Raw genomic sequence first — 23,379 nt, 5'->3', positions numbered from 1 at the left:
AAACATATAGACATAATTGAACTCTGAGCATCCAACGTCCATGGCGGTGCCAGACACACAGCAGCACTTCCTGGGCTGGTCTTGGTTTTGCTTCCAGCTGTTAGGTTGTCAGCTTTAAAAGAAAGCGATGGAAATATAAACAAAAAGCTCAATATCATCTTCACGTTATAAGTAGAAGTTTGTAAAGCCGTAACTGTGATTTGCCACTGTAAAGTCAATGCTTTAATGGATTACAGCAGAATAATATATTGCATCTGGCTTCTTTTGCCTCAAAACAGCAATTGTACTGTACATATAATCATTTTAAGATGCAAAAGCTTAAACTAAACGAGGGCCCCGAGGCAACATTTTTTAATACGAGTACGTGTATTCCTGTATCAAAGGAGCTGATTCACGGTGTAGAATATTTAGGCTACATAACCTCCATCGCTAATGTCAGATCATGTTTAGCTACAGGCCTGCCAGGGTTCTGGAAGCAAAGGTTTGGAGCAAAGGAACGCTTACCATTTCACATGCTTGGTTTCAGACTAATCTGAGGCCAGAAGCAATGATGAAAGAGGATCACAGAATCATAGAATAATGGTTAGAGCTGGAAGGGACAAAACAACTGCTGCCCACCTAACTGAGCCTTTTGTAAACTAGATGCACGTATTTTCTCTCCTATTTAAGGTCTCAGCTGGGCTGTTGTGTGAACAGTGAACAACTTCTGCCTTGTGACAGCAAAGAGATGAGAGATGTCTCCTTGTTCCCAACCCAGAGGGCAGAAACAGTATAGACTTGCATACAAGACAACTGTTTAATACGTTCACAAATCAATTTTATTAATTTAAAACAAAATTAATGAAGAAAAATTCTGTACACAATTGTGGACACAACACACTTTTTGTACAATAGGGCCCAGATAAACTGTTTTTTTCAGTCCGCGAGTGACTAAAAATTAAAATTAAAAAAAAAAAAAAAAAGACAACCAACCCCCCATCACTGTCTACTTTGCTTGAGGAAAAAAAAAAAGCTAATTATAGTCTCAATTCTAAAAACTACCCACAACGTGCTTTATGTAGGTATGTGAGTACTCTGTGAATTCCAGCACTCATCCTGGGTAAAGTAAAGCACATGTGCAAGTCTCGGTGAGATAAAAACCTCTCTGTTGGTAATAAAGCAATCCACAAATATTGAATTCTAGCAGCAATATGATTCCTCCAATAGAGAAGAGTGTTGTTGTGTAGCTACATTGGTGCTTTGTAGCTCTGCAGGTAGCTGTTTCAAGGCTGGTGTTTATAGCAAAAGAAAGCAAGAAGAAAAGCTGGAGAATGAACCAACAAAGCTGAGGCTTCTTTTTAATGAAGAGATTGAAATCAGGTAAAGGGAATTGGTACAATTCAAGCCGAAAGTCAGACTAACAGTTTATCTGACCGAGTAGCTCATGGCCTTCAGGATTAGAAAAGTCACAAGTCACAGACAGACACAGTCTAGGTTTTTCCTGTAAATGGGTACAGACAAAAGCAAATTTTAACTCCTTGGTGATAACTATTTCAGTATTTCCATTGCCGGCAATGGATGTTATATCTTAGGAAAATCTGACTCCTGGTGGAAGAGGATTAAAAAACTTAAATGTATATGAGTATTCTTGTTCAATTTCTCCAAAATATTCCCATTTCTAAAAATAATGATGATGATAGTTTCCTTCGTTTTTGGATGAGACAAAAACTATTCGGTACCAAGATTCCAGTTTAAGTCATGTCTTAAAATATATTTGTGTTCTCTCTCTATTTCTTTAGGGAATTAATCTGCTAATTCATTTTTCAATACTTTAAAAAAAGGGTTAATATGTTAACTTTAAAAGAGGAAACAGAAGACAGCAAAGAACTCCTCTTCAGTTGTGTTTTATCTATATTTCCTTCGTGGGGGGAAAGAAATCAATCTTTTCATAATCAGACCACGTGAGAGAAGAAAAAGGTAGAGAAACAGCTGAGAAGAACAAAACCCAATTCTTATTGACACTTGACATCCATGCTTTTGGTCTTGACAAATTTATCTAAAAAAAATCCATTATCTACATATTTATATCCAACGCATTGATAAGGCACCGCACAACAGTTTGTGCACATGTGGCCTCATTCTTCACCAACAAGGCATTACTATCTTTCAATAGCATTTACCTTAACAATATGTAAAAGAATCATTCATTATTACAAATTTACACAAAAAATTCTTCCTGTACATGATTGTCTCAGTGATGTACCTATTAGTTTAAATTAGACATATTTTAAACTACTCTGTAATGTGCTAAAATCAAAAGTCGCTGCTGTACCATACGGCAAAGGCTTATAATAGCCTTTAATCCTATTATACATATCCTCAGTTATATGATGTCGAAATATAGTCTGTTCATAAATAAGTAAAGATGTACAGAGTACCCTGGGTATGAGAAACCAAAAAGTAAACCTTCTTTACAAGAAAATTACTCCACTGGTATTTTGAAAAATCTCAGTCTTCGTTGTGCAATCAAGTTTGCTGTGTTGAAGAAACGGTGTGTGTCACATTGAAGAGTCCAAAAACTACAAAGCATTTGCAGGTCCTTTTTTTCTTTTTTCTTCACAGGTATGAACCTTTTATTTCTTTTTTCTTTCTTTTTATTTTTTTTTCCCCTTCTCTATTTCTTTTTTTTTTTTTTTTTTTCTTTTTGGTAGCAAAGACGGTAAAGATGAGTTGTTCAGACATTTGCATGGCTTATTTTCGTTGGACTCGCAGTACCCGAGTCAACAGCTGTTCTGAAGAAAAAGACATGCTCCTCCGTTTACTGAAAGGGCAAGGGTTAAGACCAATTGCAGCTGTACGTCAACATGTTGAAATCACAAAGTTCCGTAGTCCAATGCTGACACAAGACACAGGCATCCCGGCCACGGGCAGAAGGAGCCTTTGGGGTTTCAAAGTGCTGCTGAGCTGCTACAAGTACTCCAGTTCCAAGGCATGGTGAAGGGCCATAAGGTCAGAGTGGCTCGAGATCCTCCAAAATGGCATAGCATGCTGCGAACAGCACAGACAACATGTAAAAATAACCCCAAGCATTCTGGTATTTAGACCCACCCATTGTCTTTCGCAAGGGCAAGGGGAACGCTGCGAGGAGAGAAAAATTGCTCTGAAAACCTCGAGCCCCCTTCACGTTTATCTCTGGTTTCTCTGACCCACCCCCTCAGCACAAATTCTTAATCATGGCAACCAATCTATTTACCAACACGAGCAACAGCACCCAGGTCAGGAGATAACAAGGAAGGGAGGGGTTTTCTCATCTCTTTGTAAGAAAAACAGATTTCAGCACGTTGCAGAAGGAAATATGGCTTCCAGGAAAAAAAAAAAAATTAAGAAAAAATAACCTATACATGAAGCACATGGGTAGGCTGAGGTAGGGAATAGAACTCGATTAAAAAACAAAAAATAAAGGAAGTGAAGGTAATATTTATTACCAAAACATGTTTGTTCCTAGTGGAACTATCCCTGGCAGGTGAGTTAAGAACATAGCCATGGTGATTCAGAATAGCTTATGTGTTGCTCACATCACTTTGAAAGGAAACTTATCCCAGCGGTTTGTATAACATCGCTCATTCTTAGCACTGATCTTAAAACATCTTTTCCATATGGGACAATTTTAAAATAAATACATATTTTTTTCCTATTAGCTGTAATAAAATCTGTCTGGAGCGCAAATACGTTTGCAAAGAACCTGAATAAACCAAAAACACAAATACCAGGAAAAAGCACACATTACCTCATCCATGAAGGGTAAAAATCTGATTAAGAACTATACCCTAAACCAGGGATTATAGCGTCAGCAAGAAATTTTGCATAAATAAATAAATAAAAAGATAAACATCAGCTTTCATCAGGAAACTATTCTATAAATCCCATGGGAAAACAGCTTAAATTCAACAATGTTCTGAAGGCTAACATGATCATGATCACCTTTTCATTGGGTCAGCTTATGCCCTGGCATCTTTAGGAGGCAAACCACAAGCAATTTATTATCACAACAGCTTCAGAGTTCCTCAAGCATTTTTATCTGCCACTTCTCAGAGAGGCTTTCTTCATCCTCCTTCAGCACTTCCTGAGTAAATTCCTAATTCTACTGAAATCGGTGGCAAAACTCCATCTCTTCTGATTATCACTTCTATGCTGACCTCCTCTTTTTCATTCAGGTCTTCTCCTCAAATTTTGCTAGAGGACAATTTGGAAAACAACGTGAAACTCTGTTTCCAGCTGCATGTTTACTGTAGACCCTGTAATTTTACCTTACAACTATCTCAGAAGGCAAACACTTCAGAATAGCTCCTGTCTGCCACCGTGAGAAAAGCACCCATAAGTAGCTGGAGAGCATTTGGTGAGCACCTGGACAATATATTGTTCTTTAGTTCTAACCAAAAGAAATCTGTTTGGCTTTGGGTTTTTTTTTCCCCTAAAAGCAGTCTAGGATGTTACTCAAAGCATAGAGAGGGGTGATGATTGGAAGGTCTGCTTAGATGTGACACTACTGATCTGAATTAAAATGCAATATGGATGCATCAACAGATGCCTACATTCAGAGCATGCCTAGATTTTAGAGCAAGGAAATTTCCTCAGGAAGAAAATAAAATGTTCCACAAGAAAGCACCACTGGAAGAGTTTCTGTTCTGCTTCGCTTTACTCTAGATTGTTACAAAGCTTTGAGAAAACAGCTGACCAAATCTCAGCTTGAAGACAAATGCATGAGCCATAGCTGCTTGTGGAGAGAACAAAACAAACAAACAAAGCAATTCAAGGAGTTGAGATGCTGTTGGAAAGAATGCTAATCGTATTTCCAAAACGCCTTTACAGATCAAACCTTTCTTTAAGAAGGAAGTGTTAAACACTGACTGTGACACCTACTATTTCTACATCTTCAATCTAGACTTCCATCGTACTGTCTTTACCCTCCACCAGCAACAGAAACTAGATGCAATTAGCTCGCTCAGTTACAACTCCACCTCCCAGTGTCTTCCCTGCTGCGTTATACGGACAGTCTGTCCTCTGCGATCTGTCAGGTCAGACACTGCCACTTTCCAACTCAAATCTTTCCTAAAGATTCATTTCTTGCACCACGTCCAGGAAACAAAACCAGCGAGAGCAAAATGAAATAAAAATCCCTAATCATGCTGTTCTCCAGACTCTCCAAAAGCTTCTGTGCACCTATCTCTCACTTAGGCTGCGAGATCTTCCTGGAAGAATTCACAACATCTGACAGGGGCATGACATGATGGGCAAAGGGGCACGGGTTTGTGCTTGCAGCAGGTCTGTGCAGTGTTTGCCAGGTGCCTCCTTTTCTCGCGTGGCTGCCGTTGTCCTCTTCTCTCACAAGCCCCCTGGCCAGGTAGGACCTATCTGCTCCCCTCGCCCCGCGCAAGCCATAGCTCCCTGCTTCTCTCCATCAGCTTGGCACCAGCTCTGCCTCGACCACGGGGTCAGGGAGGTGTAAATTAGCATGCCTCATTTACAGGTATTCACAGGTGTGGCGTAGTGAAGGGTTTGGTGGACACCGGCTTTCGGCTGGTGTCTCTGCAGAAGCCAAGAGTCAATGACATGGGCGCCCTCCAAGGTCATACAGCAAACTACAGAATCACAGAATCTTCTTGGTTGGAAGGGACCTTTGAGATCATCGAGTCCAACCACAAAAAAAAAACAACAAAAAAACAAAAAAACAACCAACCAACCAAACAAACAAACAAAAAAAATGGCTAATGAATAGGGAGAATTGTAGGAATAAATTCTTGGCTTCCAGCTCCCGCTTGGTGCAGCTCCAGCATTATACTGCTTCCCTGGTAACAACCTCAGCATCACAGAGCGTACACACACCAGGCAGGCAGGGCAGTTAAAGACCCTGATTGATTTAACAGGAGGCTCAGCTTCTGCTAAATCAAATCACAGCAGCTCTTGCTAGATGCCCACATGCAATATCAAGTTTTGGATTACCCTCAGCTGTTTATGGTCAGATTTTAAACCAAAACTTTAAGTGGTCATTATTTTGGCTATATCTTTCTATTTGAAACTTGCTTAAAGTGTCCTCCGCTTTATTTCTGTCTGTCTGTCTGTGAAAGGAGCGTACCTCCATCTACCCCGTGTAGTTACAGGAGCGAGGTGTGGAATGATTCCAGAGAGCCCCCATGAAAACAAAGCGGTTATGTAAACCTCAGGATTATAATTATTTTCGGTTCTCCTGCCTATAGGTCAAAAAATAGACCTCCGTTTGAGTAAATTTCCCAAGAAATCAAGCGCGCCAGGAAGGCGGCGGCTGTCGCTCTCTGCACAGCCAAACACGGCCCATCCTGATCTCTATCAGTCTGACCCTACGGCACAGCCTCCCCGGCTAAGAGGAGGGGAAACAACCCCGATATAGATCTATCTCCATATATCTATATGTATACATTGGTTTATGCATATACAGCCTCACACACGTATGTGTCCATACCTACGCATGTGTGCTCAGGGGACATATACGGTAATTTTCACCCTACCTAAGACAATAAATGATTTTACAGAACTCATTTAAAGCAACAAAATTATCATACAAAACCTTCTGCATTATTCCTGTGTTAACATGCCCCATTTAGCCACAACTACTCAGCCCTGTCAAAAGTGGCAACACACCCAGGAGACAGAACTACATTTTTTTCTTTACTGAATGACCGGGCAAGAGTTTCTTTGTGTATATATTCATTAAATATTGCGTTTAGAAAGTCAGCCCTGCCAACACTTAGCACATGTGTCATGGGCAACACGTGTCTTCTATTCTGAGCACACAGGAAAATGCTAATATCTCATTTGCTGCCGTGGGAGAAGAGATGACAAATGCCAACCGCTAATAAACAGGCGGTGCAACCAGATGCATTAGTATCTAATGAAACTATAAGAAAGCTTTTCTTACTGTATATTGGAGGAATATGCATCTAGACTGATAGTAAAACAATGGTTTTCTGTACTATTTCAATATCTTCCATGTAAATATGAAGCTTTTGCCTTTTAAAAAAGGTTAATTGTTTTGTAGAAGATGCTTTTTTATGATTTAATTTTTATGATATTTTGAAATTAAATATGGTGGCAAAAGTTTGAATTTGGCTTTGGTGTAAACAGCATGAAAAGTGAAGTTGTTATTTTAGAAAATCTAACAATTATAATAGTATTAAATAACCTAAAATATTAAGGTATTTTATTTCTGAAATAGAAGAAATATTGTTTTTCAGCATGTATTTACTAAAAGAACAAAACGTCAACTATTTTATTCAATAAAATAAAGTGTTTCTGTTAATACACATGCAAAACAAAGCTATTTCTTGATGGCAACACCGAAAAGCGCAGACTATCCTCCTTCCCTTAAATGAATACTTATTTATACAAAAACCTTACTCCTGAGATTTGTGATGGATTTGAATAGAAAACTCATCGGTTTCTGTCATCTTCCACGGTATTTTTGTTGTCCTCCTGCCAGATTTGCTAAGCGGTTGTCTCTACTTCCTACCCCAAACCTGACCAGCACAGTGTGACTGTGAGCTTAAAAGCAGTGGCATATTGGATACCCATTTATATTCTATTTATTGCTCCACAAAGATTTATGATTTTTCCTCCCAATTTCCCTCCGAGGCAGCATGACCATTTTGGAGACAAAAGGGAGAAGCCGATTTGCCCAGGCTCTGCCGAATCACCTGATGTAAAATCCAGCTCCTCGGTGCAGAGAGCCTCCTCCTTTGTCTCCTCTCGCAAATTAGAAATCCTTTGGAGGATTCTCCTAAGTAGAAAAACTCAGGAGTTGGGGTTTTTTTGGTTTTTGGTTTGTTTTTTGTTTTTTTTTTTTTTTCCCTGCTTTATGAGTATTTCCCGACTGCTTCTCCAAAGGCAAAAGGCACAAGATGAGCTCAAACAAAACTAAACACAAAACAAAACACAAAACCAAACCAAAATGCCAAGACAATGGAGTCTCTGGCAGGAAACTTATTCTGCAAAAAGCTGTGTCACCGCGATGGTACTGGGAGGCGGGGGCTCGGACCCACAGCGACACCGGCAGCCGCCCCCCAGCACCCCCTCAGCTCTCCCACCCCTTTCCCTCTCCCTTCCTCTTCCTCTTTTCCTGGGGAAGCTGATCCAAAGGCAGCAACCCCCGCGTGAACCCGCGGCGTCACGGTCACCCTCATCCGGGAGGGCAGGGTCATTCCTCCGTCTGCAAACGCAAAGCTCCCGAGAATTTTAACTGTCTTATAAAATATTTTGCTGGAAGTGACAGCGAAACAAAGGTGCTGAGACCATGGCTTGTCCCGTGCTACGTGAAACGCAAGAGCTTGTGGTTTCCTCAGGGTATTGTATTTATTTTTTTATCAATCAAAAGAGGCATTTTATGAAAAAACAGTCTATCCTAAAAATGCTTCTCAAAAGAGCAGTGATCTTTTAAATGGTATTAAAAAGCTGCTATTATTGAATTTTTACCACGATGACAACAATAAAAAGATTTTAAATGTGTCCCTTATTTTTCCTACTGCTGTGTTGACTCAGGCTTTTTCGTGAATGGCATAAATGAAAACCTTGTTTGATGATTAGGCAATTGATAAATTATTGGTAAATTATTTTTAATAGCAAACCTTAACTTTCTTACCTCCTAACCTGGAAGTTCAGCTTTTTTTTTCACCAAATGAACACAGAATAAAAAAAAAATCCCCCAAATTAAATAGGTTTGAATTTATATGCTCACTTAAAAATACTCATTATTGTTAACATGTTATCAGTGAAGTGTCTATTTAAAGTAGAGTGTACTGTTTACACTCTAAGGAGTGTAAAGGAACGTACATATGCTAAGGGCTTCACCAAAGGCCAAACCACCTCAGCACAGGGCTGTCAAGGGTTAAGATAAAAGCTGCCCCTGCCCTGAGGATATCACAAACCGATGGGAAGGAAGGCGGGAGGGGACCAGCTAAGGAGGTTCAGGGGACAAAGCAAGGCGATGGAGTACATCCTGGGACAGCTATGCCACTTTGGATTGATGGGCGTGGGGTGGTTTTGTGGGGGCAGATCTTCTCCTGGCTTGTCTGCAGCCTCTCCGGAGAAGGTCTGGGCTTTTACTATTTTCTAATACCCTTTATTCCTTAGGGCGTACGTCTTTTAATTGAAGGACAATATACACTAGGGTGCATTCCCATGCTCGCTCCTCCTAATAACCCTTAAAAACCACCTGGGGGGCAGAGAACCAAACAGGCACCATCTGAGTTGGGAGCAGCTCCTCGTACCACGAGGCACTTGTGCGGTTCTTGCTCTTGTGGGACGCGAGGGCCAAAAGTTAAGGCAAAACCCTGCCTTCACAGTGGGAAACGGCGACTTCTTTTTTGGTGGAGGAAGAAGCAGGACAAGAATCGCAGAAGCATTTTCCTTAATCAAATTAATAGTTTCTGCAGAAAGGCAGGGCTGCTGGTCTACTTATTGACTCCTCTGGCATGGCTGCAGCAGATAATTTAATCCAGAGCATCTAACATGCTTTGGATCTGAAAATTCCTTCCACCGACAAAGAATACACAGAAGTAATGGCACAAAGGAACTTTCTATACTGCTACTCCTCTTAGCGACTGGAAAGGCTTTCTCTTATGCTTTTCTGAATCATGTTTCCTGTTGAAAAAAGCACTGAATTAGATAATGTTACCGAAAGGACCACTCCTGCCATTATCATATACAACGCTATTTCACCGAGCAACAGAAAAGGAACAAAGAGAAGATTTTTTTTTTTTTTTTTTTCCTTTTCCCCCTGATCTTAAATGCAGCTTTTAAAATGTAATCATTTACAGCGGGAAAACATTTCTCCACAAAGATGAAAGGCATTTCTGAAGGAGAAAGGAGTAAACTGTTCCCCCTCAGTCCGCCAAAGGGATATCTGAAATGGAGACTCTGCGAAGCGCTGGGGACGAGCCGGGAACCTGCCCGCGATGCTTCGGGGGCGCAAAACCCGGATTTCATCAAGCAAAACCAGCCAACGGTTGTTAAAACGCCATACGGATTAATTAGTTTCACTTCTCCAAGTCAGAAAGTTACAATGGAAACCGATAGAAAAGTACCACAGGTAGTTTCGTGGCAAAAAAAAAAAAAAAAAAGAAAAAAAAAAAAAGAAAAAGAAAGCAGCTGTGTAAAAGCAATTTACCTGTAAAAGGAAGGAAGAACAGAAATGCCTATTTTCCTATTCTTTCTCCTATTGTTCAAATAGCCAGTATTATGCCTCATTCCCCTAAGCGAAGAGTCTGTATCTATCTCACTGAATTTCACTGAATTTCACTGAATTTTTAGAGTTGGAAGGGACCATAAAGATCATCCAGTCCAACTCCCCTGCCGAAGCAGGATTGCCCAGAGCATGTCAGAGCATGTAATTATCTATCTGCTACTAAGTACTAAGTACTATCTGCTGTACTTGGGTAGAACGGCAAGGCTAGGAATACCGCCTATTATTTTTCAGTGGGAAGTACTGACTTTTATGGAGTTTGCTCCACAGTGGGGGGGCGTGGGGGTGGGGTGGGGTGGAAAGGGGAATTTTTCCCTTCTTCCCTGAGGAAAGCAAAAAATAATAAAGACATAGTCAAATAATATCCTCTGCTCAGGTAACTGAGGTTATGAATGCAGGACAAGCCACAAGAAAACTGGAATTTCTGTACACCTACTCCAGTTCTTTTCAAGGTGTGACATATACGTATTTCATACAGTGAAATAGCACGCTGCCTTTGATCAGCAAGAATTGCCATTTTTTTGCTTATATTCATAACATCCTATGTGGTATTTTGGGGATGCCAATGAAAACAGAACTATTCGCTCTTGGCACAAAAGCCGGGGTCCGTTTTCTGGCTCCTTTTTGAAATACATCAAACATACAGAGCTGGCTTAACGTGTCTTTTGGAGAACAGCAGGGCACATCGTTATCTACAGGTTTATGCAGCTTTCTACTAGATATGGTCAAAACACATTTCATAAAGCAAAGATACAAAACCCAAATGTCAATGCACATGCCAAAGAAAAGACAATTTCGCTTTTTGGACTCTTGAAATCAACCCACACTGAAAAAGAGCCATTACCTTTTTTGCGCCTTGTTCTTCTTCAACACCATCCCCTATAACAACATACACTACTTTTCTTCCAAATCTTTGAATTATTCGCTCAAAACAACTTTCCTTTCCTGAAAGAAAAAAAGATCAGACTGTTAGGACAGGTGGTGATGGGATGACGCAAAATAAATCACTTTTTAGCCCCGATGTCTCCCATACTACTATAAATAATTAGAGGTACCAGGAGAGAAGAGCCTCTCCCGCTGGGCGGTACATCGAGGTATATCGACTGCAGCTTTACTCCTGCCACAGCAGTTGACAGGCAACCTTAAAATCTGCTCCGTGAGATCCTTTAGTACATACGCCATGGTGGACACAGCGGACTAGAGGTCCACAGTATCACCTTTCTTGTCTCCTGCCCTAATCTGAGACAGGTTTCGGGGGGAATTTCCCCTACCAGGAGAATTCTCTACCAGCTGTTTGCAGCCAGCATCCCGGACTGAGCAAATTGATTGAATCTGAGTTGAAATTCTAGCTTTTTCTCCACAACCTGTGACAAGATTAATCACAGCTCCTGAAACAGTAGTATCCTGCCTTAGAAGGTCACCCAAAAGATTTAGATTTAAACGCCTGTAATCCAATACATGGGCAAGGTCCTTGATCCTGCACTGGGATCCATTAATGTGGCTCATTACTTCACTGCACAGACCTTGGGAAATGATCCCAGTGCTCCAGTACTATACGTAGGTACCGATACTGGGAAGCTTCAGGTACCAGTACTGGGAAGTCAGAGGGCAAGCAAATGCTCAGAGCTGAGTTTTCTATGTACCCATTCTATAAGATCACTTTGGTCTGGTCATGGTACATGCTTACCCGTGTGAATATAGCAACTGACAAGAAAAACTGTGTTTTTCAAAATAGTTATTTCAGCTACAGAACAATACCAGCGTAAGAACAAATAGGTGGGAAATTAAGAAAAGGTTTCTAGCCAGCACAGAAGCCAAACTACTCAGTGACACCTTTTAGCAGTAACACCAGGAATAAGAAACACCCAACACTATGTTGAAATGGTGCTTCAAAATGATAAATTTTGTCATGTTACAAAAAAATCTCATGGTTTCCTGTGACAGTCATAGAATCATAGAATTGTCTGGGTTGGAAGGGACCTTTCAGATCATCTAGTCCAACCATCAACCTAACTCTGACAAAAAAACCATCACTAAACCATGTCACTAAGCTCTATGTCAACCCGTCTTTTAAATGGATGGTGCCTCCACCACTTCCCTGGGCAGCCCATTCCAATGCTTGATAACCCTCTCAGAGTAAAAATGTTTCCTGAACATAGTTTTGCAAAAGTACCCTGCTGTCCTGTGTACGTGAAGTCATAAGGGAATATTTATTAAAATATGTTCTAATTAAAATGTGCATTTAAAGTATTGTAATTTAGACTTTTAATTTACTTTACAGTTTTGACAGACGGTACCATAACATTTCTATCCAGGAAACTGTCTTAAATCTTTTATGGTAATACTTTCAGATTTGTACATAAAATTCTTAACCAAGTTTGGTTTTTTTTTTTTAAAAAAATACAAAACCAAACAAAAATAACCCACCATTTTTTCTCGGCCATTTGAGCTTCCTGCATTATAGATACTTAAGAACACATGAAAAATGTTTTCATGTAGCCCACAATTTTGAGGGAATCTGAGATAGAACAGATACGTCATAATCACATTACAAACTACAAGCACCATTGCCATCTGGTCCTGTGTACTTCTACATACTCAGAATAACATCTTTTATATTGAACCAGAAAACAGAAATAAACATTGGCCTGGCTGAAGCTTATTACAGTCAGCATGAATGAACTTAAATAATTACATTCTGCAGCAAAACATTCTTGCTTCTGGTAAATTGTTTACCAAAATTTGCTCCAGAGCCCATTGAGTGAAATGGAGCCAGACCTTACCTTTACAGAATTTCTTCTGCTGATCTGGGGAGACTTCAGCGTTCTGTACTTACAGTCTCCTAAAAAGCCTTTTCAGCTGCTACATAGCCTCACAGTTTTGAGAAATGATGATAAAAAACCAATTATATTTCCTCCTTACAGAGGCTGCTTCAGTGTTAACAGAGCGGTATGAAGCTTCCTGTGCTAGATCATGACAAGCATCTGAAAAGCGCTTTTAGAATGCTTCAGCATGAAAAGCGTTTCATGATTTCAGACACAACTGATCTCTATATTTGCTACAGTGAATGCACATAAGAAATAAATACAGACTACAATATCTTTTTATTTCGAATTACAGCTTCAAATGTATCAGAATATTATAAAAATAGCTCACCTATTTTAGTTGCACTGTAGATATTCTCTATGGGAAATACAACCCCTAGTCCATACAACAAGACTTTTGCCAGAGCTGGAATTAGCTGAGTAGTTGTTACGAGAATGTTCACACAGTTTGTCCTGTGGAAGAGAAGACACAAGCATGAGGAAAACCATATCCCTCCCGTCAAACCCCCTCACCATTATTATTGCCACGTATGAAGAAAAGCGTATTTCTTTTTTTCCACCTTAAAGCAGAGCGAGGTAGAGTGGCATGGTCAGACCAGAACAAGGAGTGAGAAGAAGGTCCTCCAGGTTCAGCATTTCACCCACCAGACCAGGCAGCATCTTCTAGATCATCATCAGACATTCTGAAGTTTCCCAACCACCCCGTGCCCTTCGTACTCACCTCGAATGAATAAGGGTGAGTGCTTTCAGTGCAAGTGTTAACCAAGAATCCGTCAAAGCTTCGATTTCTGCTCTTAGTTGTAACCAAGCTTCTCTTTTTGCTGGACCAAGGAGACCTGTGGAGCAGATAAGGGCATGTCTGCACCGAAATTAAGTAACATTCCGTCATTTTCCTTTGCTTTCATTAGCTCAGAGCCAATTTTCCCCACGCTGCCAACTAACCACTGCCGTGTTACGAAAGGAACAGAAACCAAAAGCTCTTCCCTTTCACTACTCCTCATCTACCGTTAAATACTTCAGAGCCACTTGCCTCCGACGTTATTTTTGTAGGTGTTATATATTTCTTTTACTCGTCTGTAGCGGAAGGCCAATTTTCGCATCCAGTCCACTCCTCCGCGCACCCCCGTCGCCAGGCACAGGTTCGCGCTGGTGGCGGCGGCAGGAAAGCCGTCCGTCCCGAAGTTATAGGTGCTGGTCAGAGAAAAGCAAAAAAAACCCAGGGTCAACAACAGGCAACATTCCCCCACCCAGCTACTCACTTCGCTGGGCTTGCAAAGGCTAAGACAGCTAAAAAGGCAGGCGTTACGGCACTTCATCGCTTTCCCGGGAAGGAACTGGCAAAGCAACGTTTTATCTCCTTAATTTCTCTTGTACCTTAAATCTTGACCGTTGTCGTCGGAAGACACGTCGTCGATGTGAACCTGGTCGCATTCCTAAGGCGACAAGAAAGACTTTGTAATTTTCTCGATCTTGCAAATCTCGGAAGTAAAGCTATAGAGAGCTACGAGCAATCTGCTCATCAGGGATATTTTTAATTGTGGAAATCAGTAGATGGCAGTCTTGTTAAAACAACTATTTTACCTATTCCTTGTGCTCATTTCTTAGAATAAATGCACACCATCATTAGCTACTACTGTTAAACGGCTTTCCAAAAACACATTTTTGTGTTTAGAAAGGAAAGTGGTTAAAAACAATTAGCATATGTGTTCCATAAACGTTCTTGTAGCCTTTCAGGTACCTTAAAACATCACGCTGCTCAAAGCTGATTCAGTCAGTGCATAAGTGTAACTGAAACCAGACATTTTGGTAAATGTAACATATTAGAAAAATTAAACCTGATGCTAACCGCCAATGAAATTATGACCTCTGATTGCTGTTGAGCCACACACCAACACAGCCTGAGGCCAGTGTTTCAGAGGAGCGCAGACGAAAAATCTGTTCCTAGTTTGCCATTCATTTGAGAGTTGTGAGTTTCCTTCTCTCTCTTTGGTCTTAGTGCATGAAAGCAGCATGCAAAGATGAAGAAAACCCCAACAGAAATAGCCGAATCAAACCATCTTTCTTTCAGCGACTTGTGCGCAAACTAACACGGCACATTCATAATTAGCTTTGTCCATCGCTAAATTAAAAATCGTAATGCATATTGTTTATCCACCAAAAAAAAAAAACCATTAAGACATTACTATTAACAATTTAACTCTTGGCAGGAAAACAAATAAACCTCTGGCACTCTACATCAATCTCAATTCAACGCTTGAAACAATAATGGATTTCAATTATTTTAATAATTTCCTCTTCTCTCTCTCTTAATGCGAAGTCCTATAACAAACACCATCTATTTAAAACATGAAAATACTGCAATCCTTTATTTTTGTGTTACTGCTTTCCTCTGAACAAATTTTTCTCTCTCCATGGATTTGTGAGGAAGGGAGGGAAGATAGAAGTGGAAAGAAACTCAAACCAGCTGTTCCCTAACAGAATTAAAATCATGACCCTCAACCCTTTTTCTAAAACATCTATTTTCCAGCCAACCCTCTCCCAGCAAGCAGCAAGCTCCAAGGAGGAAAAGACTTTGACCCTGTAACCTTCTCCTCCTCTCCTGAGGTCAACAACCTCAGATAAGAAAAAAGCTGAAGAAGTCTATTTGGCCTCACATGATGGCTGTGGATTCTAGATTTTTAAAAACACAGGTCTACGAAAAATACCTTCAGAAACATTTCAAACGCCTCGAAGAACAAGGTGTGGTTGTACCAGGACTTTGCACTTGTACAACATATACTTAGTCTTACTGTAATATGTTCTCTTTTGTATTTTAGGCATAGGTAGCTTGTGCTAGAGAGAGAGGTAAGAGCGACAACCAGCACAGGAAAGAAAATACTACATTTGCTCATATTTAACCACCATACAGTGAATTTCCTCCTCAGGCAGACAAATGTATTAGATGTACAGACACAGCTGAAGCTACAAGTGTGAACATATGTTGCCAGGCTTTGAAAATCAACTTGGCTAAAAAAAAAAAAAAAAAAAAAAAGCCAGAACCTTCTTCGGCGAGTTATCAAATTCACAGAAATTAAGCTTTTTTTTTTTGTTTAAAAATGAAAGGAACTGTCCATCCAAATGCCTACAAAGTTAACAGTTCAAATATGAACCGAGTGTAAGCTAATGAAGGGACAACCTCCTGAATCCATGAGTTTGCTGTTGTAGTTACTCTTCCACTGCTCAGTGACTTCTCAAAGTCTCCATGGACAGAAAACTTAAGCTTGAGTTGTCAACGTAGCAGTGAAAATTATTAAGTCAATAACCTCCTCCTCCTCCAGCTTGGAAACTATGAATGACAACTGGAACGAGTTGCTGGAGAAGAGGATTCAAAACAGAAATCTAGGAAAAAGAAACGATTTTTTTAGTAACCGCAAAACTAAAGGAAGGAGTAGACGATCAGCTTCTCACAGGAGCGGTTGAAAGAAGGAATAACTCAACAGATTTCCAAATTCAGCTCTCTCAGGCAAAAGATAGAGGCAGGAAAGACGACACCACCGCATCTTAGACCCCACAGTTAGAGAGGACCTAAGGACTTGGAATTTTAATTTACGCTGCAAGGTCTTGGGACCATCGCAAGCCCTGGGACGTCACAGGCATTATCCCCTTTTGTCTAACCATCTGCTTGGTAGGTAAAAAGTGAAAGCTGAAATGATACATAAGAAACAGAAATCATGGTATCAAAAGAAAGAGGGATTTTGGAGAGAAAAACCCAGAAAAGAAATCAGAGACTAAAAATTGGTGGGGTAAAGGTACAGAAACAGCATCAAGAAAGGAAGCAAAGTGAAGAAAAGGTCGCAAACGTCACAAATGTCAGGTGAAATACAAAGTATCAAGGAAAGAGATAGCGTTCTCTTTTGTCAGGAATAAAAGAAGAAAAAAGTCAGGAAGGGAATGAAGCAAAATTAAAGCAGAAGAGATACATGTTATAATTTGGAAAGGATTAAAGACCCATGTGATTGACGCTCTGTTACAACCAAAGGAAGGTCACAAACAGTGCACGACTGCTTTGTTCCTGCTGAGTGGCAGGACGCAGCTTTGAGGCTAAATGTGAGCTTTGAGCGCCAGGTATTTTTTCCCGCTGTCTCGCTGACTGGGGCTGGGGGCTCATGAGTGATGGGTGCGTTTTTCAACCCCCGGACACGGGAAGGAAAAACACGCATTTAGCCATTGCTCTTTTAGCAGTAAAGTCACTTCGGAACACCTCTTCAAAGAAGCCAATTACCTGCCCACCGTTAATTGATCTGGTCCAACCTCCCTTCGGAACGTTTGTTTTCACCTGCTTGCTTTGTGTGGAGCGTTTTGTCCTTGAGCAAAGCCTACCCGAGGCACTGTTCAGTCCCCTAATCAGTTATAAGCAAGCAACCCACACATTCAACATTTTAAAACAGCAGTTTACTCAATATGCACCATAATCAGGGATGTGCTAAAGTCACGTTTACCACTGACCAACAAAGTATGTGCTTCCAGCCAGTACATTTTTGCAAATATGTATTTTAATAAAAATACAAAGACTCATAAAATCCTCAGGTATTTCCCAAAAAAAGCTTCTGCGACAGGAGGGACCTTAGAGCTAAACAGCTGTTCAGAAAAAAAATAAATAAATGAAAATACTGATTTGTTTGCAGGCTTACCATTTCAAACTTTTACAGATATATTTGACACTTTTGTAAAATTTTCATAAGAAATACAATGCTAGTATTCTCCTCCTAATTCCTCTGGCAAAGTGATACCTGAAATTAATATTGAAAGTCTCCATAGAAACACTATAAATACATGTTATTTATTCAGATGCATTTTATTACGATAGAACCACTTTAGCAGTCCGCTCCAAAACAGAACATTAAAATTGTTGGATTCTCTTTTAAAATAGGCTGAATTGGCAAGTAAGAAGCAAAATATCCTGTGGCTTATGTACAAAGATTATGCAGCAAGCTGTGTTTTGCTCCTAAAGGTGTTGACCTTGCACCTTCAGTGTATCCAGTTTGAAATCTTCACGAGGGACTACAAGTGATGACATGTTTGCACTGGAGGTTTGGATTTCAGTCAGACAGGCTGAGATGCAGCTCTGCACTTTGGGATCAATCCCTGGAAAAGCAAAATGCACTTGGTATAGTTCAGGGATAATACTTTCAGAAGGGCAAAGCATCTTAGGCGTCTAAACCCTACCGACACATCAGTCTTCTAAACTGCTTTGATTTTAATGAAACCCTTGCCATGGTGCTTAATTCGTATTTCAAAATTAGATTTGGGCTACTAAAACATACAGAAACTTTAAAAAGATCTTATTCACAGTGCCACACACGTGTTCTGTGTATGAGGGCCAGAGGTGGGATCGGACAGGTATTCACAAAGGGTAATTGAGCCTAGGGAAGGGATGCTGCTGTGATTCAGGTCTCTGCTGCAGACCCCTTGCATCCCTGGCCAGCAATCACAGGGCAAGCTGGTCAGAAACCTGGAGCAGTTGTTTTTTTTGTGGTCAGTTTTCCGTGGGATCAGCACACGAGCTTGACAGCCGCTGTGGGAAACAGCAGGAGAAGCGGGGCTGGGCGGTGGGAGCGGGACTGGTCCTGCTGGCAGCTGCCCCAGGCAGCACCCTCAGAGCTACGGCAAATCAGTGCCGTCTGGAAGCTGGGGAGGCTTGCTCGAAGGTCTTCACGGAGAATTAAATTTTAAGTGAGAATTCGAGGCAGAGAGAAAATTCATCTTCTGCAAAGGGGGAGCATTTTCAGTTCAGGAACAGCAGCACGAAAGACAGCAAGCTGTGAAATGCAGGAGAATTTAAAAGCCTGTGGGAGGGAGACCCCAGCAAAAGCTGCTGTCAAGTGAGAGAAAGGAGACACCTTTCCTATACACCTTTAAAGTGCAAGTTTGGGTGAGGGAGGCTGCTGGATAGTTGATATAAAACACTTGCAACGTGCTCAAAGCAAGCTCAAAGATACGACGTTAAATGGTGATACTGTGGGTTGTCCGTGGGCTTACCAATTAGCCTAAGGGAAAATGAGTGTCAGCACGTAAGGCAGCAAATCTACCCCATAGTAGTTTAAGAAGTTTCTGTCCATGCTGCCCTTTGCTGTCCTCTGGCACAGCCGGCTTGCATGGATCCATGTGCTTGTGTCCCTCAGACCTTTCAGTGCCACCACTGGTAGCAGAGCTTGAGACAGATCTCCTGCAGCAGCTCAGTTAAACCAACAGACGTTGCACGGAGTAACTGGGATTTGTTTCTAACATTCCCTTCCATCAGCTCTGCTTTGGGGCTTTGAAGCAGCAGCAGATACGTGCTCGCAGGAGCTCTGTAAAACTGCTGCAATCATTTGCTAAGTGAAAATATGTCTCCAGTGAAATGCCGTAAGCCAAAGAAAAACAACAATTGAAAATGAATGACTAGATGAGTCTAGCCTAAGACTTGTACATGGAAACCTTGTGTCTTCTCCCTCCCCTGTTCCCAAAGCATTTGCTAACTCCTTCCTGCTAACTTTTCCGCCTTCTCTTTTCTGTTTTGGTATGACGAGCCAAAAACTCCCAGAGATGCTCCATAGTCATCATTCACAGCTCTTAAAATGCCTGGACCTATGTAGTCTTCTGGAATCCTTCCTTTAAACTAACTTAGGATCTTTAGAAAGATTCATATGCAAAGCATTAAGTTATGGCAGAAACGCTCTGCAAATATTTATATTACTTTGCTCCTCCGCTACCACCCGTCAAGTCATGCACTTCTGCCATAATTATGTAAAATATGCCTTACTACTCAATTTACTGTAGGAAAATTATTAATAATAAAAGAGATTAAGGCTGTTACAAGAGTTCTTCTTATCTGTGCCAACACTACATGCCAAGTGGAGTGACATAACGGCTGATCATCTACATTTCTGTGTTACAAAACTAACAAAAATAAATCTAATAATTCTGCTGTCTTTGAATAGGCACTGAGTGTAAGATAACTCTGGACAAGTTTGCACATTATGAAAAGGAATAACCTGAAAAATATTATGAACATAGCCTCAGAGGATGCCGAAGTATTACAGTCCCAAATTTGCTGATTATAGCTAAAATACATTTCCACATTTGGTTAATCTTCTTAATTTACCGTGAGAAAACTAACACCATGCTGTCAACTAATTGTTTCAATACCTTAGTCTGCAAAGTCAAATGAGAGAGAGAAGGGGGGAGGGGGGGGGGAAACCCCAACAACCACCCTTCAGAACAAGCTATTTTCATTTTGCCTTTACATCAGCGTGCCCATTGAGACAGCCTGGAAGCTGGCCAACTCGCAGGAAATGATTGCTGGGATTCTCTGTTCCTCTCCTATCTGTCATTAAGCAATTATATCCACTGCTTCATTTTCCCTACTGAACAGTAGAGAAATTTGGTCATCTACATGTGAGAACAGATCTGGCAAAACAAGTTAAAGCCGCAATCCTTTATAAATGTGATGGATCAGAAAAAAAAAAAGTAATTAAAAATAAAAAAAATCCTCTAGTGTACATTGCTGAGTTTTTATGCAGCTTTTTATGATAGTAGTATTTCTGTTTATGGCTTTTCCAGAAATAAGATATATATCCTTTCAGATTATTATCCGCTCCACAAATACTCATCACTTCTCTAAGCCATCACAACGTGCTTCTTTGGGAAACACAGGCTTACAGATTGTCAGAGAATGTTTTTCCAAGCATATTCCAAAGCTAGCTTGTGAACGACCATTTTTCTTTATAAATCAGGTTGTTTTCTACAACTTTTAACTTATAGCTGTGATTATCTTCCTGCAAAATAAAAAGCAGGTTGCTCAAACTAGTCTCTGTTCTAACTGTAGAAAAATAACATGCAAGGATCCCAACATTATTTAATAGTAGTCATTAAACTTGACAAGTAAATCTCTGTTTTTTACTTGACTAGAGGGCTTGCAAAATCTCTTAATACGCATACAGGTTAGAAAATTGACATTACATACAACAACACACCTATATCCCGTATGTGTGTGTGTATGGCCTGTGCCAAATGCTCCTCTACTCTACTTGCTAAATGTACAAAAGCCTCCGCGTTTCCTTTCAAGCCCGGGCAATAAAGGCTGAAGCTCTGAACTTCCTACCCCGTCATCGCTCCGTGGCTGTTACCTTACAGCCCAAACCCATGTGAAAAAGCAGAGACCACGGTTCGCAGGTTCTCAATACTGGCACTCAGCTGGCAGGACCTGTCATCTCCGTCTAGCCTGCACTTTGTGACCCTAACATTTTCTCTTCTTTCCCACCACAATTATTTGGCGCTGAAGAAGAAGAGAAAAAAAAAAAAAAAAAAAAAAAAAAGGTGCAGATTACCTGTGGGTCAGGCACAGGATATGAAGAACAAAGAGAGTTCTTGAAATCCACTTCATTCTGCCTGACAATTTGTGGATGAACAGTCAAGGAATTAAATCAGGCTGTGAAGGCTTTCAAAACACTCCCATTTTAAACTTAAGACTATAAAAAGAGAAGCTTATAGTGTTAAAAAAAAAAGAAAAAAAAAAAACAAAACCCAAAAAACCAAAGCCCACCTTTAAAATTGCACACCAAAACAAAAAAATAAATTTAAGGCTATTAGCTATATAAACTATTAGCTATTATAAGCACTGAGGACTAAGAACTAAAATTATTTAACAAACTCCTTTTCACAGCCAATGACTTAGGAGTGCTCTCCCGCAAGGAACGCGCAATCCTTTTAGAACACACAATGGATGCCATTCTTTTCCAATAGAAAAAGTGATTAAAATCCTATTTTGCTTGCTCGCACGAACAAGTGCATTTGGATTAAATACGATACTCCTAAAGTAAACAGTGTTTGCTCCAAAATAAATATAGATCTTACTCTGCAGCTTGTGTTTACTGAAGTAGCCACACTAAAATCAAGGTTTACATTTTCATCTCAGCTGCACCTTGTAACTGGAAGAATCCAATTTAAAATAAAACACGACCTACAGAAGTATCTATATAGCAACTATAACATGACAGTTACATTCCCACAGCGAAAGAAAACTCTTAATTTTTCTAGTTCTCTTTTCCTCACAAGTGTCATGAAGCAGATATTTCAAGAACCGATAGTGTCTCGGGATAAATTACTCGATACATTGAAATCTTTCTGTTGAAAAGGAAGACCGAAATGTAAAATCATACCTCTAGCACACGGTCAGCAGAGCCCAGGACGATCACAGTAAGTGCCGTCCTCCAAACCCCAGAGCTTTCTCGCTTGCTTTAGGGTGTAGATTTGTTGTTCGGGTCCCAGTTGAGAGATACTCCCTATCGTTCTGAATACGCGCGTTACATTCCAGTTGTTCAAAAAAGATAAAACATAATAAAACTACTCTATTTCTGTAATGTAAGATCTTACTCGGGGAAGCGTTTCGGAGTGCCTCTCTAACAACCAACTCTTGCTACAATGCTGACAAAATCATTTGTTATTCTATTTCTGTATATTTTGCAAGAACGGAGAAGGGAAGAAGAGGGTGTCAGAGAACGAATTTTACCCGTAGATAGAAATGGCTAAATATGACTCAAGTTTATGCGTTTGAAGAGTCTGTGTCACTCCTGGAAAGCACAGTGTTAAGTTCAAAATGTCAAATTCGCTTTATTTTACAAGTTCAGCACTTCGCACTGTAAATACCTCCTTTACGACATGATTCATGTTATCTGCGGATATATACTTTTGTAAAAAGGAAAAAATTCTATGACTAATGAAAGCCAGTGAAAATAAAATATGAATGTGTTTAAAGAAGTAACAAAAGCCACGAACCTGGTCAACATGTCATGAATTATTCCCAAATGTATTAACTTGAAAGTATACTTTTAGGAACATATACCTTTTATTGAAACTATGTACTAAAGGTTCAAATATATTTAATTTTTAAACAACGTCAAAATTAAACTTATGAAAAGAATGACTTCTCCATAAAAGCCTGAAAAGAATGTCTCATATCTCAGGAAATGAGGGTGCTCTTGTGGTTCACATGGAAATTTTCACAAAAAAGACGTAAAGGTCTCTCTTTCAGTCCTGCACAACCAACTCATTTAAATTTGCCGTGCCTTGGTGCTGTTGGTCACCTCCTAAAATCCATGTGTCTGAACGAAAGCTACAATCCTTTGGGCTGGAGAGTCTCCAATCCTTGTAATTATCTGCTAATGGGACAAAGACTGGGATTATAGTTCCCTCTGCTCACCTTGCCAGTACAGACCGCTAAAACTTTTGCTCCAGCCTGAAGACCTTTGCACAACACTTCTTCTGCCACCTCACAGACTTATGGTT

General features: G+C 40.3%; 1 protein-coding gene across 13 annotated transcripts in view; it reads right to left on the bottom strand.

Moving 5' to 3' along the window:
* Positions 1 to 2,685: 2,685 nt before the first annotated feature.
* The window catches only part of EYA1 (EYA transcriptional coactivator and phosphatase 1), an 87,008-nt gene continuing 66,314 nt past the window's right edge, over positions 2,686 to 23,379 (bottom strand). For all 13 annotated transcript variants that reach the window (XM_074146828.1, XM_074146829.1, XM_074146830.1 and 10 more), the window contains 6 exons: positions 14,449 to 14,507; positions 14,105 to 14,265; positions 13,796 to 13,910; positions 13,406 to 13,527; positions 11,094 to 11,194; positions 2,686 to 3,027 (listed from right to left, as the gene is read on the bottom strand). In XM_074146828.1, the coding sequence (XP_074002929.1) occupies positions 2,947 to 3,027; positions 11,094 to 11,194; positions 13,406 to 13,527; positions 13,796 to 13,910; positions 14,105 to 14,265; positions 14,449 to 14,507 (639 nt within the window). In that variant the 3' untranslated portion in view covers positions 2,686 to 2,946. The remainder of the gene's footprint in view (positions 3,028 to 11,093; positions 11,195 to 13,405; positions 13,528 to 13,795; positions 13,911 to 14,104; positions 14,266 to 14,448; positions 14,508 to 23,379) is intronic.

This window comes from Numenius arquata, chromosome 4 (genome assembly GCF_964106895.1).
Source record: "Numenius arquata chromosome 4, bNumArq3.hap1.1, whole genome shotgun sequence".
NCBI classification, from domain to species: Eukaryota; Metazoa; Chordata; class Aves; order Charadriiformes; family Scolopacidae; genus Numenius; species Numenius arquata.
This window is presented reverse-complemented; position numbering and strand designations above follow the sequence as displayed.